General features: G+C 39.2%; 1 protein-coding gene across 1 annotated transcript; it reads right to left on the bottom strand.

Moving 5' to 3' along the window:
• Positions 1-7,183: 7,183 nt before the first annotated feature.
• Positions 7,184-14,650, bottom strand: ushbp1 (Usher syndrome 1C binding protein 1). The gene is made up of 13 exons (XM_053322463.1): positions 14,429-14,650; positions 14,085-14,221; positions 13,623-13,786; positions 13,209-13,397; positions 12,581-12,840; positions 12,015-12,155; positions 11,729-11,817; positions 11,442-11,577; positions 10,917-11,151; positions 9,788-9,946; positions 8,930-9,027; positions 7,630-7,746; positions 7,184-7,535 (listed from the first exon to the last, which is right to left on the bottom strand). Exons 1-13 carry the CDS (start codon positions 14,641-14,643, stop codon positions 7,370-7,372), a joined length of 2,106 nt encoding a protein of 701 aa, XP_053178438.1. The 5' UTR covers positions 14,644-14,650; the 3' UTR covers positions 7,184-7,369.
• Between the last annotated feature and the right edge of the window lie 866 nt (positions 14,651-15,516).

The raw sequence follows: 15,516 nt of genomic DNA, 5'->3' as shown, positions 1-15,516 counted from the left end.
TCTCTCTCATTCGCCCTCATGCTCTCTCTCCCCCTCTCACAACACTCTCTCCATCCTCCTCAGGCCTTTGACCTCGAGCGAATGACGGAGCAATTTAAAATAAACAGGGCAGTGGAACCTGCCAAAGAAAAACATCTGCTGGGGTGACTCCAGAGCAATACACAGTGTCCAATCAATATTTACCCTCCTGCCTGCCCAGGACCTGCTGGAGGTGGTGGGAAACTTCCCATTTGGTGTGAGTTGTTGCCATTCAAATCAGCTATCTCGTGACCGCTGTGAACAAGGTATCAACCCATTGTTTGTAGAGGAGTCAATAGATCTATTTACTATGTAATCGCAGTGCCGCTTTTTCTCTATGTGTCTCCTTTGAATTTAGGACACAATATTTAATGTCACTGATGTAAAACTGAGATAGAAAACAAACCTTGGCTTTGCTGTGACTGAACCGCCTGAACCCTGATGTTATGTTCCTGTTTTATTTTCTCACTACCTTCAAAAGTTTAATCATTTTCCAACACCAATTCAGTTACTGTAGGTTGTAAATATTATGTGCCTGTCTTTTCTGATGTTATATCTCATTCAAAGGAATAATTCCACATTTTGTATGAAGTATGAAGCTAAGCGTTAGCTTAGTATAGCATAAAGACTGGAAACAGGAAAAGGGGAAACAGCTAGTCTAGCTAAAAACACAACTACCAACATTTTGAAAACTCACTCATAAACAGGTTTTATGCCTTCTGTTTAATCCATACAAAGACATAAACACAAACACAGATTTGGGATTTCAGGAGCTACATGAACACCGCAGCCAACTGCTGAAATAGTTACAACATGTAGCAGTTGTCAACAGTCTGAAAAACCACAAATTGTTGTATTTACAGTTTCATCATTGCAGGGACATGTTGTCATGTCACCCATAGTTACTTTCAAAATATTGATCAGTACAGATTTAATTTTTTAATCAATGTTACACTTAAGAATGGCCTATTCTGATCTGATTTGGGTACAAGATAGTGCTGGTTGAGGATGCACTTATTTTAGAAATGTATGCTTTTTTCCTATAATGAACATTAATTATAAAAACTATGTTGTTGTCAACTGTGATCTGCATCAATCATCAGGCAGCACATGCTTGTTTACTGTCTAACACCATTCAAAGTTCAACGCACTTCAATTGTATATTCTGACCTTTTGTCCAAGGAGAGGCCAAGCTGCCAATCTTTAACATTCAAATCCAGATGTTGTTATTTATGGCTGCACCAGAACATTGAATATGCACATTTATGCACAAAATGTTTTGTATTGAAAGCCATGAAGGTCATGATTTTATGATTTGTGTTGTTGTTATCGTTGAATATTTACCACATCAATTTAAAATAAAGAAAATGAAAAGGTTCTGTTGGTTTGAGCAGACGACAAATGTTTATAATGATGGACCTGCTGAAAGATCTGTGGTGTTGAAGAGGATAATGTGAGCCAACTATTTAGCTTAATGTCTTTCTTCAGATTTAAAACGATTACCATTGACAGGTTGTCAATACGCTTTCAGTGAATCATCCATTTGAAAGATGAACTTCTTTGCTTTCCATCACCTAAGGATCCGGACATTTTCAGACAGGGCATTAACCTAACATGCAGATTAACCTCTATGCAGCCACAACAATTTGATCATGTTCCCGATCATCAACTTCAATCTCGTGTAAATCTGTGTCCAATCTGTTGCTCCCTGATTGTGCCCTCTGCTATCGGCCAGACATTGCTTATAGGTCATCTAAGGTGCTTAGGATGACAGAAAATTAACCTAATCAGCTCAGTGAAGACGACTCAAATGCTATAACAGGATTAGGACGAGGCCACTCCCCCTGCCTTCTTTCCCCTCTAAACACCTTATTACTGTAATCTGTGACCTCATTAGCTCATCTGCTCTGCAAGTTTCTGTTGGTCTTGACACTGATCTAAATAGCACTAAAAACACTTGGACTGTTTCTTCCCTTTATTATCTAAGAGATTTTAATTCAGGAAGTTGAGTTTAATAGGGCAATGTCGTAGTTAATTTACTAATAAATTACATAAACTTTACATTAAGTAAGAGGTAAACCATACATGTCTAGGTATGGTTTTCCTACTAACATCTTACTTATGTGGTACAATGTGAAAGTTAGCTTGAAATCCGAGAATTAAATATGTTTGACATAGTTAATCCAACATTGAGAATATCACACTTTCTTTCATTTTTGTTAGTAAAATTAAATTTATTGCAGTTATTAAAAAAAATCAATCTCAAGTTTTTTCATACAATACTGCAAAGAATGGAAAAAACGTTTTTTTTTCTAGAAGTTTCAGGTGCTGTTTTAAAGGGAATATTTCATGTTTTTGTTTTTTTTGTTTATTTTTGGTACTGTTATGTAGTTGGATGTCCATGTTAGACATTGCCAAAGTTCCAAAACTTGAGGTAAACATCAAGTCAAAGTCAAAAGCTCAAGCTTTAACCTGCTGTGAGCTTTAATTTGAAGTGATAGATTGAAATCCAACTACAACTGTTTAGTAGCCTTTGGAAGCTATACAGTCAGATCAGAGTGCGCTCATCGGGAGGGGGGCCTTAAAGAGACAGGAGCTATAATTACCTGTTTCAGACAGAGTCTAAACTGAGAGCCAATAAGATAAATAAAGAGTTTTCTGAACTGTAAATTACGCAAAGTTATTTCAATAGAGCCCCAGAATATAAATATAGACCTGGTAATGTGCACAATACGTCTCCTTTAAGGCACTGAAAAACCCCAACATCCCTAAATTCAGGTCTGCCTGGGGACCTTTATTGCTTGTCATTCCCCATCTCTCTCCCCCCTAATTTCTCATGTCTTTACTCTCAGACTCTCTAATAAAGGCATAAAATGCACATAAAGTAAACCTAAAAGGTGGTTAATAATATTGTGTTGTGAGAGTGGCATAATCAGAGTTGTGAAAATCTCCAAGCTGTTTTATCTTTATGTCATTTTACAGATTGAATATGATTCTCATCATTTCATTTAAGCAACCCAAACCCAGTATGTAAGAATCTGCATTCGATACATTTCTTCACTTATTTATTCAGTTTTTTCTTTAATTCGTCAGCAGTCTGTATGTTATCTAGCAATGTAGGCTACAGCAAGTTAATTATTCCTGGTTGAAGGCGTCACAATATCAATGTTACAAGAACTACACATATTATTACAGGGAGGTTTCATTGTGTTTAATGCATGTGTGTTTTTAAATGGATAAACTCCAGACATTAAACAACATTCTCAACCTACTGAAGCTTCCATCCTTTGATTACAGCTTAAGTGTGAAAGTCACTATTGGACAGATTTACCAGACAATGATCATGTGCAACAAGGCTTTACTCTTTATCTGGTGTTGATAGTGAGGTGTTGTGTTGGTGTGGGATATTTGCTGCCATTATCTGAGTGGGTGAAAGCACAAAGAGGCTGTGATATGCCATTTGATTGAGGTCAAACCTCTCTCCACGCCAATAGCACCACATCCTCCTGACCTCTCCATGGGCCGACTGGTATCAGAAAGCTCAGGAGAGAGGTGTCAGGTCAGCCTGGCAGCATCCCACAGCATGGAGCAGAGAATAGAGAGATACAGAGAGGAGGAGGAGATGAGCAGGGATATGGAGTGGTTGTGACAGGTGAGCTAATGGCTTTGAGAAAGAAAGGGCGCAGGGAGGAAGGCACAGGCTGTGATCTCTTTATACAGCTTACAGAGGGACAACTTATTAAAACGAGGAACGGACGCAGAAAGTAAATGAGTTGACCTAAAACCCCTGGGTCACTGCCGCTCCCCCTCCATGTGTGTGTGTGATTGCATCCACCCCCACACTGATGGACAGCCTCTGTCGTTGTCTAATAATGGTTTGAGTATTTTTCCCAGGCACTGAAAATCTCCCCTACCCACAGGCTGGAGGATACATGTGGGGGTAGAAATGTATCCAGATATGTGCTGCTTAAATGTTAACAGATGAGATTGTTGCAGCTTTTATGTTATACTCTTCAGAAATGCCAATTTAAATACCACAAGCAGTCTGTTCTCATGCGCTGTGTTTGACTTTCTTATCTCATGTTCATTAGTGCACCTTACAAAACTGTATTTCAATGCATATTTCATCACAGACCACAATAATTTTATCATGAGCAAGATTAGATTAGATGTTTCATGCTGGATCAAGGTTAAAGCAAAGTTTTATCAACTCAGCATGTAACATTTAAAGTATGTTTGATTAATATTTGTTCAAAAGTTAGCGCAGCAATGTGTTACAGTCACTCCAATAATGCTTCTGTACAATTTTAAGGTACAGTTACTTCTCTTGAGTATTTCATGTTTATCCTATACTTCAAACTTCTACTCCACTATATTTATCTGACAGCTACAGGTTTCTTAACGTATTACAATTTTACACACGAAACTGGAAACAAAGTATGATCCATGTTACAGATTATCTATCTATTAACTATCTAACAGTATATATAAAGTAGAATTTTAATATAGCTAAATGAAATGTCCTCTGACCAACTACAAACAACAAAAATGCTACTTGTACATTAATGCATCTGTAATAATAATGATCTGATAATATAATATACAATAGTACAACACTCACAGGAGCATTTCTTGTGAAATTAATACTTTTATTTCATTAAATGAATTGAGTATGATATAAGATCACACACACGCACGCACGCATGCACGCACACACACACACACACACACACACACTTGTAATTAAGTTGTTTTTTTAAAATGTGGTTTTGCTACTTTATCCTTTGAAAATATTTCTAGATAATCCAGGTATTTGGTATAGGTGTCAGCTTTGTGTTTAACTTTGTTTAACATGATTTATTCTTTCTTTCTTATCAAATGTGTTGATGGAATCTGTTGATCTGGGTGGCTAGCTGCTGCACACAATTGATCTCACAGGGATAAATAAAGTTATATTGAAGTGAACCAAATTGAATTGAATATTTATTTCACCACTGGTGAGTTCTCAATATGACCCTTTCACTTTGTTAAAATCATGAGTCGTGATCATGCGACCACAAACCTGAGGCTGTAATAATGATATGGATGTACATGTAGTGAGCCATTCATGATAAAAGGCAAATACCTTTTTCCTTTCCCCGTGACATTTTGGTATCATGTGGCCTCTTTGATGCAAGAGTCACCCAGAGGTTACAACAATCATGTAGTCTAAAAAGTCTGCTTTGATGAACTCAGGAGCTCAGCATAGATCTTAGAGTGAGGAAACACAAAATGGAATGATAATTGTATCATCTGCTCTAATAGCAGCTATTACCACAATAGCGATGGTGACCTGGAGGTATGGGGGGAGCGGGAAGGGCAAGCCCTCTCGGCTGACCTTTGCCCGGGAAAGGGCAAGCTCAGGCAAGAGTCAGGGCGTCAGGGGCTTGCCACCTCGTCTGGCACTCTGAACCCTCCATTCACAAGCTAACACAACAGCCATGCATCGTTGTGACCCTGTGGGTGTGACACTCAACCTTTGCCTTAACCTCCTGACCGCCGGTCACAGCTGCAGCTGACCGGTTTGGGAAGGTCAGGGCACAGGGTCGGCTGGGGGGTGGTGGTGGTGGGGGGGGGGGGGGGGGGGGGGGGGTGGAGATGACTGAGAGATGAGTGAGAGGAGAAGATGGAGGAAGAGGACATGAAGGCAGAGCAATGGAGTGAGAATGAGTGAGAGGAAAAAAGGGAGTAATGAAAGGAGAGATCATTTGTTTTAACACGTCAGTGCACCCAGATTACAAATTTTCTCCCTTACCTCTTGTGGTATATATGCTAATGTTTTGGTTTTATTTGCAAATATTAAAAAAAAATGTTTTCTGAGATGTCTAAATGCATTTCCACTTGATTTTACTGGAAAGATGCAGTTTATGATGATGCAGCATTAAAGGAAATAGTATGATATTGATATTATTCTAATGTGGAAACAACAACTGGTGACTATAGTACAAATGCAGCATAACATGTCAAAGTTGTCAGTGCAGTACTCAGACATCTATATAGATTCTAGTTTTGTGATATTCCATATTGAAACAGTTACATTAAATACCCCCACCAATTTCTGTGAAAAATATTAGTTTTAACTGTCAAACTCACAAAGTTTTGCCAGTTGTCTGTCCTGTTCTTGTGTAGCTTCCTCAATGTTGCAATTGCATTTAACGTAATCTGCTTTTTGGTTACATTTACATTGTCCCAGCAAGGCTTTACTTCAGTTCAACTCCAGAAAACCTGAATATAATTTGCCTCCATTTTTAATACTTTCTGACTTCCCTACTCCGTCTATGGAACTCAGTCCCAAGACCATTTGTTTCCAATAAAGTTATAAATCTTTTAAATGTTTTAATGTAATTTACTACCACAGTGTGACAGTGTATTCCCTAGCACTCAAATGAGTGCACATTTGGTGTACTAGATCATATTTACAGCACAATACAGTTTGAGGACTCAAAATAACTTAAAGAGCCCATGTTCCTTATAATGTAGGAACAAGTCAACCAGTGTATTGTGGTGGAGGCAGAAATTTAAGATATGTCTAAACCAAAATTATCTGCACAGATAGATACCATCAGAATTAAGTGAGAAAATATGTTTCTGTCATTTGGTTGAACTGATCCTTTATCAGAAGTGAAAATTAGAGAAGAAAAAGAAGATGGAGTGAACTATAAACATGAAAAGAAGACAAACGGGCTGGCCATACATTTTGTGTGCACATCAGCCATTGTCTCGGCCCCATCCCCCTTTTTTGGAGCATTGTCACGACAGCACGGTCGGGAGAGTCAGCTCATATGGGAAAAGGGACATGTGCACTCTCGAGGTCAGTCCTGACTCCTGAGGTCCTCGGTGGGTTCAGTCCTTGAATCTGCCTTAAACATTCATGACTGCATGACAGCTGTTTCTCTGAAATAAGGAATGTGTCTTGTGATGTTACTTTTAAACAAGTTAAGCTTTGGAATCCTGTTCAGTTTATTGGCAGCTCTCACAAGGGTTGAAAAGGCAGAAATGACAGCGCTTCCCATGTTCTTTTTTCTGACATATTCCATATATAGCTCTCAAGAGCTAATGAATACTTGAAAGAAAGATGTGGATGTCAATAATGAATGGACAGACATATAGATTGATCAATGTCTTTACAAAGCCATAAAACTATCTGTAATACAAGTATTTAATTAAAAAACAGAATACAGCAGTGATGAGACTTATATCTCCATGGTGCAAGGACTTTGAATATATAAAATTACATACAGCAGATTTGTAGTTAATGTGGATAACATTTGGATATGAGGATGACTGATTCTCTGTTTGAAGAGTCAGCGGATCACAGAACAGTCTCTTCCCTCCTCCACTCCAAGGCATCCCCTGCAGCCTTCGGTGCTCCACTCTGGCTGTGTTGACTCTCCATCATGGCTGCCACTTTCTGCTCCAGCCTCCACACGTGCTCCCGGTACTTCCTGCGAATGTGCCGGTACGAGCTCAAGGCCTTACTGAAATGAAAGACACCCAACAAGATGCAGTTTGAAATGACAAAACTGACGTAGCTTCAGTTGGAGATACAGACAAAGACAAATCAGTATTTACTTGTGAGCTTGTGTGAGCCGAACAATCTGCTCTTCATTGTCCCTCCTGTTGCTGTCTGTGAGAGCTGTGTTGAACGAATCATGGACTAAAGCCAGTCTCTTCTTCAGGGCTTGTTCCCTAAAACAAGACAAAAATGCAAAACAAAATTGTAAGATCAGCTGAAACAGAAGGAGGAAAATTGTGTCTGGTTATTAATTTCGTTTAAGAAATTAAAGATGTTTCGTCACATAACTCATATATGAGAATCATGAATGCCTTTTATTATGTTCCCTTTACTTCAGTGCAAATGTGATCTAGAGTGTTAACAGCAGTGCTTTATTTAGGAGTATTCATTACTCAAGGTCAGGACACAAAGATGCTCTCTGAAGCAGCTGATGGAAAAATATATAAAGTCTTTCATGTTAAAAGTATGAATTTTTGCTGATACTGTAACTAAGCAACACATCAAAACCAAGGAACAGATGCCTGATGAATACACTTCCTTCACTGACATCCATCAGCTAACTTGTTATCACAGGCAAAATTACATTCATCTCTTGTTTAGACGTTAGCATATTAGATAGATGATATATGCTTTTATACAAAGTTTCTAAAAGGACAGGTTCACAATCTTTCAAATGTGTCTTAAAACAACAGTCAGGTGTCCATATGAACGGTGAAAGAGTTTTTTCCCCTTGCTGTAATCATTTCTTCTGTTCAAATGTACTTTCAATGTAAGTACTGGGGGACAAAATCTGCAGTGTGTCCATGCAGTGATTTTGTACAAAAAAGTTTATTTAAAGATTACATGAGGCTTCAACAATCGAAGCAGGTGGACATATAGCAGATTTACAGTATTTCTAGCATAAAAACGTGTATTTCTTCAGATAGTGTTTTTCCTGTTGAGCTGCAGTGGAAGTATAGTAACAAAAAGACAAACTTAAGTACTAAAAAGACTGTATTGTTGAAGGATATCTACTTGATTTGACTCATATGGACGGCTGAAGCTTAATGATAGCTTCAGATACACTTTTAAATACACTGTGTGACACATAAGGAGGACTGTAATCTTCTAATTGTAAGTATAAACAAGAGGAATAATTTCCACAAGAAACCCCTATTCATGTTCATTTGGGTACCTGACTATTGTTATAAGAAAGACTTGAAAAATTGTGAACTGGTCCTTTAGAGAAAGAGAAACTGCTCCTAATCTGTCTAGTGTCGGCACCATGCTTTAAAAAATACAGAAGCACTTCCTGTAAATTATTAAATATATGAAACATGAACGGTTTCCTTTTATGAAGAAAAGACAACCTCTCACCTTTGCAGGACAGCCTGCAGTTCTTTGAGGATGGGTCTCCCCCGAGGACCGGTGATGTCTCCGTCACTGTAAAGTTCAGCTGCATTCTCACAGTGCCTCTGAAACACCACATTCAATTAGGATGATTTTTAAAGACAAAAAAAACACAAAAAACACCTCTTCCCTTTCTACTTTTTCTAGTTTATAAAGTGTATACACTGTAATCTCAAGTCCTAACCTTTTCAGCTTCCAACCCTCTGAAGCTGAGATATCTTAAAGAACCTTTAATTGTTTGATTTGAACCTGATTAAATGAATATTTTACAACAAAGCAAAGCAAAGATCAAGCAGAATTTTTTTTTGGAAAACTTGGATTGGAAAAGAGCAGAATAACATTTATTAAACCTCATGGGAAGCCATTTTGAGTTTGGTCGAATTAGCAACAGTAACAATATAAGGTCTTCAGTGAGGATCAGTGGGGAGTAAGACAACACTCACTTAAGGCAAATGAAGCGCACGTCATGACCTGTCTGAGACACTGGATACATCTCTACTCATATAGAACACTGTATTAAGTCGTTTCCTGTCACTTCTTTCTCCTCTGACAATGACAGAGGTGCGGTATAAATCTGTGCTGCGGCGACAGGACAGCCCAGGAGAAGACCTTGTGGAACCAAAATATCCCTCTTGGCCTGGAGGGATTCTGCTTTGGTAGATGTGTGATTTCCCATGTGGGACACCCAGATTTGAATCGGGTCTGTCACAATAGACCAACGTCCTGCTCCCTCTTGCTCATTTCACCTTGACTTTGAATTATTTGAAAATGTAAAAAAAAAAAAAAAAAAAATGTCAGTGTTGCCGCTGTAGGAGTCATTCCTACCTGTTGATCAGTCTTTCGATCCTCCAGCTCCTCTCTGAGGTTTTCTGGGATGAACACTCCAGCTGCTTCTTGGGTCTTCTGGGCCATTAAACTCCACTCCAGACACCTCAGCTCTTTCTCCTTGAGGCGGATAAGAGCTCGCAGATCTGACATCTCCTCCTGAACATAAAGAGTTAAATATAGGAAACAATACAATATACAGGAAATTTGTGGTGAAAGACTTTGCAAAAACACTCAATTACATTTGACATTTTTATACATTTTATCTCAACTAGCAGGTTTGTATTGTCTTTGTAATTGTATTTAATAGATTTCACCAAAGCCAGAAATCTTAACATGTTAAACACAGGGCTTTAAAACAAATCATTCAGAGCAATTTTAAGGTTTTTACTTTTTACCACCCACTGTTCCACCAATGAGACATGAGGACTATGCAGAGCTTTACAGCCACTAGCCTACTATAAATGTTACATGAATATAAGAATGTATGTAATACATAGATAGATTAGACCCTCATATTTTCAGTCATTTACAAATAAAATACCCTTTTGTAAAATACCAGTACAATGCAAAACAGAGTATACAACTGAAACTTGAAATATTTGGTGTCTCCAGTAGAGTAGTTGTTAAAGGAATAGTTTGATGTTTTGGAAAATTCACCCACTTGCTTATAATTACATGAGAAGATTGATACCACTCTCATGTTTGTCTGAATGAAGGTACAACCAGGAGACAGTTATCTTAGATTAGCATAAAGACTGAAAACACGGGGGTATTGCTTGCATGTCTTTGCCCAAAGGTAAACTATAATTTAAATAAATATAAATTGTTTTTCATTGACTGGTCTTAAAAAATAAATTCAGCTGCAAAATAAAGAAAACACACTAAATCCAGTTGACATCTGTCTGCCTGCTGTTTGTATTTCTGGCTGTAATAATGTTTTAATGCTGCCCTCTTTGCAAGGTCTCTCTTGAAAAACTGTTTTCAATTTCAACAAATCTTTAATCCTGGTAAAACAAAGAAAAAATGTAAAGCTAAATGAAGTGAAGAACTGCTAGCAGTGTCTCATAAACGTATTAAAACTCAAGCTTTTTTTTTCATCATATAAATTAAGACACACAACTCCTACCCTGACAGAGATGAGTTCATAGAACATGGATGCTTTCTCTTTCTTGGTTTCAGGAGCTCTTGTGTTATCCTTTGTTGTGTGTCCCCCTCTGGTCCCAACCGGGCTACCAGTGTCAGGGCTCGTTTTGCCCTCTGCTCCTGGGCCCGGTTTAGGGAGGCAAATGGCGGCCCGGTCCCTCTTCAGGTGCTCAATTTGCTGACGGAGAAAAGCCTCTCGCTCCATCAGTTCAGGTGTCCTGTGGGGTTATAGGTAATGAGTGACCTGACAAAAACTTAATCCAAGGAATCAAGATATTTGAATTAAATTTAGTAAAAATTACTGGTAAACTTCATTGATTCATCTCTAGATGTTGAAACATTTAGTAATGTTGATCCTTGGTGGGACAGACATATCCATGCAATGTCTGTAAACTTTGATTCTTTCCATTTGCAATTTCAGTCTGTCAGTTTGACCTGCTGTCATCACTGACATATATTTTCCTTTCTAACACTGCCTGACTGCATAAAGGGAACTTTAAAACATCACCTCTGCCCTGTGTGACTCTGTGTTTCCGTCTCCTCTGTGACCCCTGCTGTTGAGAAGGAGGTGGACAGCTCTTCAGTTCCCATTTTCCTGAGCTGAGCTGATGGACTGCCAGGCTGCTGCCTGCCACTGGCTGCCTCTGAGAGGAAAAAGCTGTTAGCCTGACTGGAGTCTGTGTGTTTGCGTGTGTGGGTGCGTGTGTGTCTGTGAGTGACATGCATACCTACTGTACATGTAAGTGAATTTGTGCACTGAGTTCTAAGCAGTGCTAAAAAGATGTATTCAAACACCTGCTGAGTCTGTCTGCAGAGGAATGCTTTGCTGCTTCTTGGCATCATAAAGTGACAGTAGCTCGCTGTAGGCCTCTTCACACTCCTCGCTGTCAATCAAAACCACAAAGACACAATGCGAGCACGCACGATGAGAAAAACTCACATTGATATTGTTATATTGCTGACCTGTGCACATTCATTATTTTGACACATGTCAAAAAACATTGTAATGCTGACAAAGAATAGGCATATGTGTGCAGACAGTGCTTTGTACTTGTGTGACTGGTGTGTTTTATGTGTGTACCAGTATCGGAGAGCCATCTGCAGGGCAGAGCAGTCAGCCTCAACTCTGTTTAGTGTGATACTGATCTGCTCTGTCTCTCCCTTCTTTTGCTCCAGAGCTGTAGTCAGACGTTCGTTCCTGGCTTTCAGCCTCTCGATGTACCTGGGACAGTGGGGGAGTCTTTAATCACGACTGACAGGGCCAAATAACGCCAGATTCATGATCAAATGAAAATTAAACTGGGCTAGTTTGCCTAGAGGATCCTCAAAGGTCAAAGTAACCATAATAGGTGAAAACTATTAGAGAGCAAGAGTTTAATAACTGGCAAACTTGAAGGGAACCTTGATCATGGTTTAAATAATAAATCTTACAAAGACGAATGAGATTCATTCATGAAATGAATATTGAAAATAATGTTGCTTTTTGTCAGGTCTTCTCAGCCAGTCTTCTACAGTATATGAAGTGTTCCTATTTATTTGTCCTAATATACATAAAATGGGAATAAATTGGGTTGACATATAAATATAGGGTAACTACACCAGCTCAAAAAGTTAAACAATGTGACCAGATTTGCTCCTCAGTCTAACCTGTTGAGCCGCTCTATCTCAGTCTCCAGGCTGATGGGACTAGGACAAGGACTGCCTGAGTTCACAGAGCCCAGTGGAGAACTGTCCCCACCAGGAGACAAAGGTGCTACAGCTCTGGCTCCTCTCCTGAGGATTAAAGGAGAGCCAGGGAAGGGAGGAGAAGCCCAGTCTGGACTGAAGGCCCCTGCAGTGGAACCGCCTGAGGGCCTGTAGGAGGGAGAGCGACTGCCGGACCTCCGGCCTCTGTGGTGACCCACCGCCTGAAAGACATGAGGAACGGTTTCATTTTTATTCTTGTCTATGTAAACTCAGGTTTCCAAATCAAGAATCATATTGAGTTACCACAGTCATACAATATTTGATGTTCTATATAAGATTTATAAATTTAAGTCAGCAGAGTAACAGCAGAGTAAGAGTAACATAACATGCAAAATTAACCACAGTGATGTATATTTCAAACCATACTATGATCGGAGCCTCCTCCTCAGTTTTTGATTCCCCTCAGAGAGTATTAAATCTGGTCTTCTTCATAAATGCTCCATAAATTAGTCCCACAGCATTTAAGGACATTTTAGTTATGATAAATTACTCAAGAGGAAGAAACTCAAGCCGGAGCAGTGACTCCTACCTTGTTTTTCTCCTCTTCCATCTGGCTGATGGTGCTTTGTGCTCTCTCCAGCTCCTCCTGGTGACTCTGCAATCTGCCTCTGGGCGCAGAGACATGCTTGTCCTGATCCAGCATCTCATCTTGGTGCTGGTCCTTTGTCAAACCTGATGGACACGAGATCCCAAATTCTTTTTCCATCTCCTCCAAAATCTGCAATCAGAGTCAGTCAAATTACTGAAAGGGCTGATAAAAAATAAGCTGCAGCCTCAAATCGATCAACCAGAACTTCAATAGACACAGCAATACTTGTTTTTCCAAGAAGAAAATGTATGACATCTTTGGGGTTTATATGAGAACGCAGCTAAGATACTGTTGAAGGGGTTTGTAGTTATAACTTAAAAAAAAAACATAATTAATTTGTTCCTGTCTTAATACCTGAGAGGCCTTAACCCAACTCTCCTGGGCTGCTCTCAGATGCTCCTTTTGCTTGTCCTGGTCAGAGGCTGTGATGGGGGCAGCCCAGGACCTCCTACAGCTGATGGAGTCCTCCACTGATGATAAAGTGTCCTGGAGTTTTGTCCAAATTACGCCACTGCCCCCTAGAGGAAGAAAATTAAAGGTGCAATGAATTACATTCGATAAAGTGAGGGGCAATTTAAGCCTTTTCCTTTACAAAGAAGTAACATGGATTTACTGTTCTCAGCATTTTGTGTTTTTTTATACATTATTTTAATGTTTCGTGTGCATCCTTGTGCAATGTTTCTCTTGGATTTGTCTTATTTAGACAAAAAACATTGTCTCTTGGTCTGGTGAGGAAAAGGTCAATGATATACAGCAGGTGCACAGGATTCACAGCCTGCTGACCAAACAGACTGTTTACACTGTGCTTGTACAAACCTTTCTCAGTCAGTGGAAGTTTAGATGTGGCAGCAGAGGCAGTGATCCTTTCTGGGCTGCCTCTGACCAGCTGGTGGGACAACAGGTCTGGAACCAGAGGCCTGGATGGTCGTGGTGGTCTCAAAGCACCTGGTTCACTGCAGAAGAGCAGCAGCAAACATACATAAGTGCCACTGTGTTTATTGTGACAGAAGCTGTAAGCTGAACGGTGTGGATTGTATTGATTGATGCATGAATAAATATATGTTCCTACCAAAATGCATAGTAGTAATTTTGTGGATCTTATTAGTGCTAAAAATTGCAAGAGGAAATCTACACATTTCATCACACTTCACTAAAGTTACCTGGGTGCTTTTAGTGATCCCATCTTCTTGTTCAGATCAGCGATGATACTGAGTAGGGTGCCCACTTCAGCCTCACATTGAGCCAATTCTGCTGGTGAAGGCTCACCCTCAGGGTCAAGGGTCATGTGGTCGATCTGGGCCATCACTTCCCCATCACACACCGACCCAGTATCCAGGCTGTCACATCTGATGAGGCCAGAATCCTGCAGAACCATAATGAATTCACATTATAAAATAACTTGGTGGATCTTATTCCAGTCATGTTTTAAAAAACTGCTTTACTGTATATTAAAGCAAATGTCTTATTTTTAAATATGTTTTTCAATATAATACAAAAAATGTAAGGTTTGTGAATAATCCTTCTCCAGTTTAAGCATGACTGGTAATTAATTGATCAAAAATAATCTCTCAGTTTCATATCTATGTCTGAAATCTCTTATACTCTTGAACCGGAGTTGTTGTACTGTTTAGCGGCTATTGTTTTGAGCAGCGGAAAAGGAGGAAACTAAAACATCCTGAGATCCAACATCCTGCTTAGCACATATTTGTGGACCAAACCATCTTTTGTTGTACATAAAGATTGTCAGCTAAATGCCTAAACATGAAATTAGAAGCTAATGCCTCCCTTTTATTCTTCTATAAACTACATCAAATGACAGACAATATGCCAAAATGATACAATTTCATTTTAATCACATGAATTACAACATATATTGTGGATACAATAGTTGGCAACATGCTTAGAATTCCTTATTCCTAACAAGTCCAGCCATCCAACCATTTGTCTATTATACCAAACCATTTCTAATCGGTGGAACAGAGAGGCTATCCAAACACATGCACAGGGCAAAAAAGCAGAGAAACAGCTTGTGTAGATCATCAGATAGTCCCTCATAAGGTATACCTACTGGCAATTTAGTGTCTCAGTTTATGGGAGGATGTGAAAACTGAATGCTGCACTGAATGAGCAACATTGTTCAACAGACCTCCATCGGCTAATTTACAATGTTCAAAACAGTCATGACTTCAAAACAAGAAGCTATAAATTCTCTGTAATTATCCAGTTTGTAGATCATGTGTCCATCTGC

The sequence above is a fragment of the Scomber japonicus genome, chromosome 7 (assembly GCF_027409825.1).
Source record: "Scomber japonicus isolate fScoJap1 chromosome 7, fScoJap1.pri, whole genome shotgun sequence".
In the NCBI taxonomy this organism is placed as follows: domain Eukaryota; kingdom Metazoa; phylum Chordata; class Actinopteri; order Scombriformes; family Scombridae; genus Scomber; species Scomber japonicus.
Note: the sequence above shows the minus strand (reverse complement) of the source record. Positions and strands in the feature narration are given on the sequence as shown.

Coding starts and splice junctions, on each gene's coding strand:
- ushbp1 (XM_053322463.1), bottom strand. CDS start 14,643: ATGGTTCTGCAGGATTCTGGCCTCATCAGATGTGACAGCCTGGATACT. Junction 13,398..13,622: donor GTTGGGTTAAGGCCTCTCAG/GTATTAAGACAG, acceptor CTCTGATTGCAG/ATTTTGGAGGAGATGGAAAA. Junction 11,578..11,728: donor TCTGCAGACAGACTCAGCAG/GTGTTTGAATAC, acceptor TTTTCCTCTCAG/AGGCAGCCAGTGGCAGGCAG.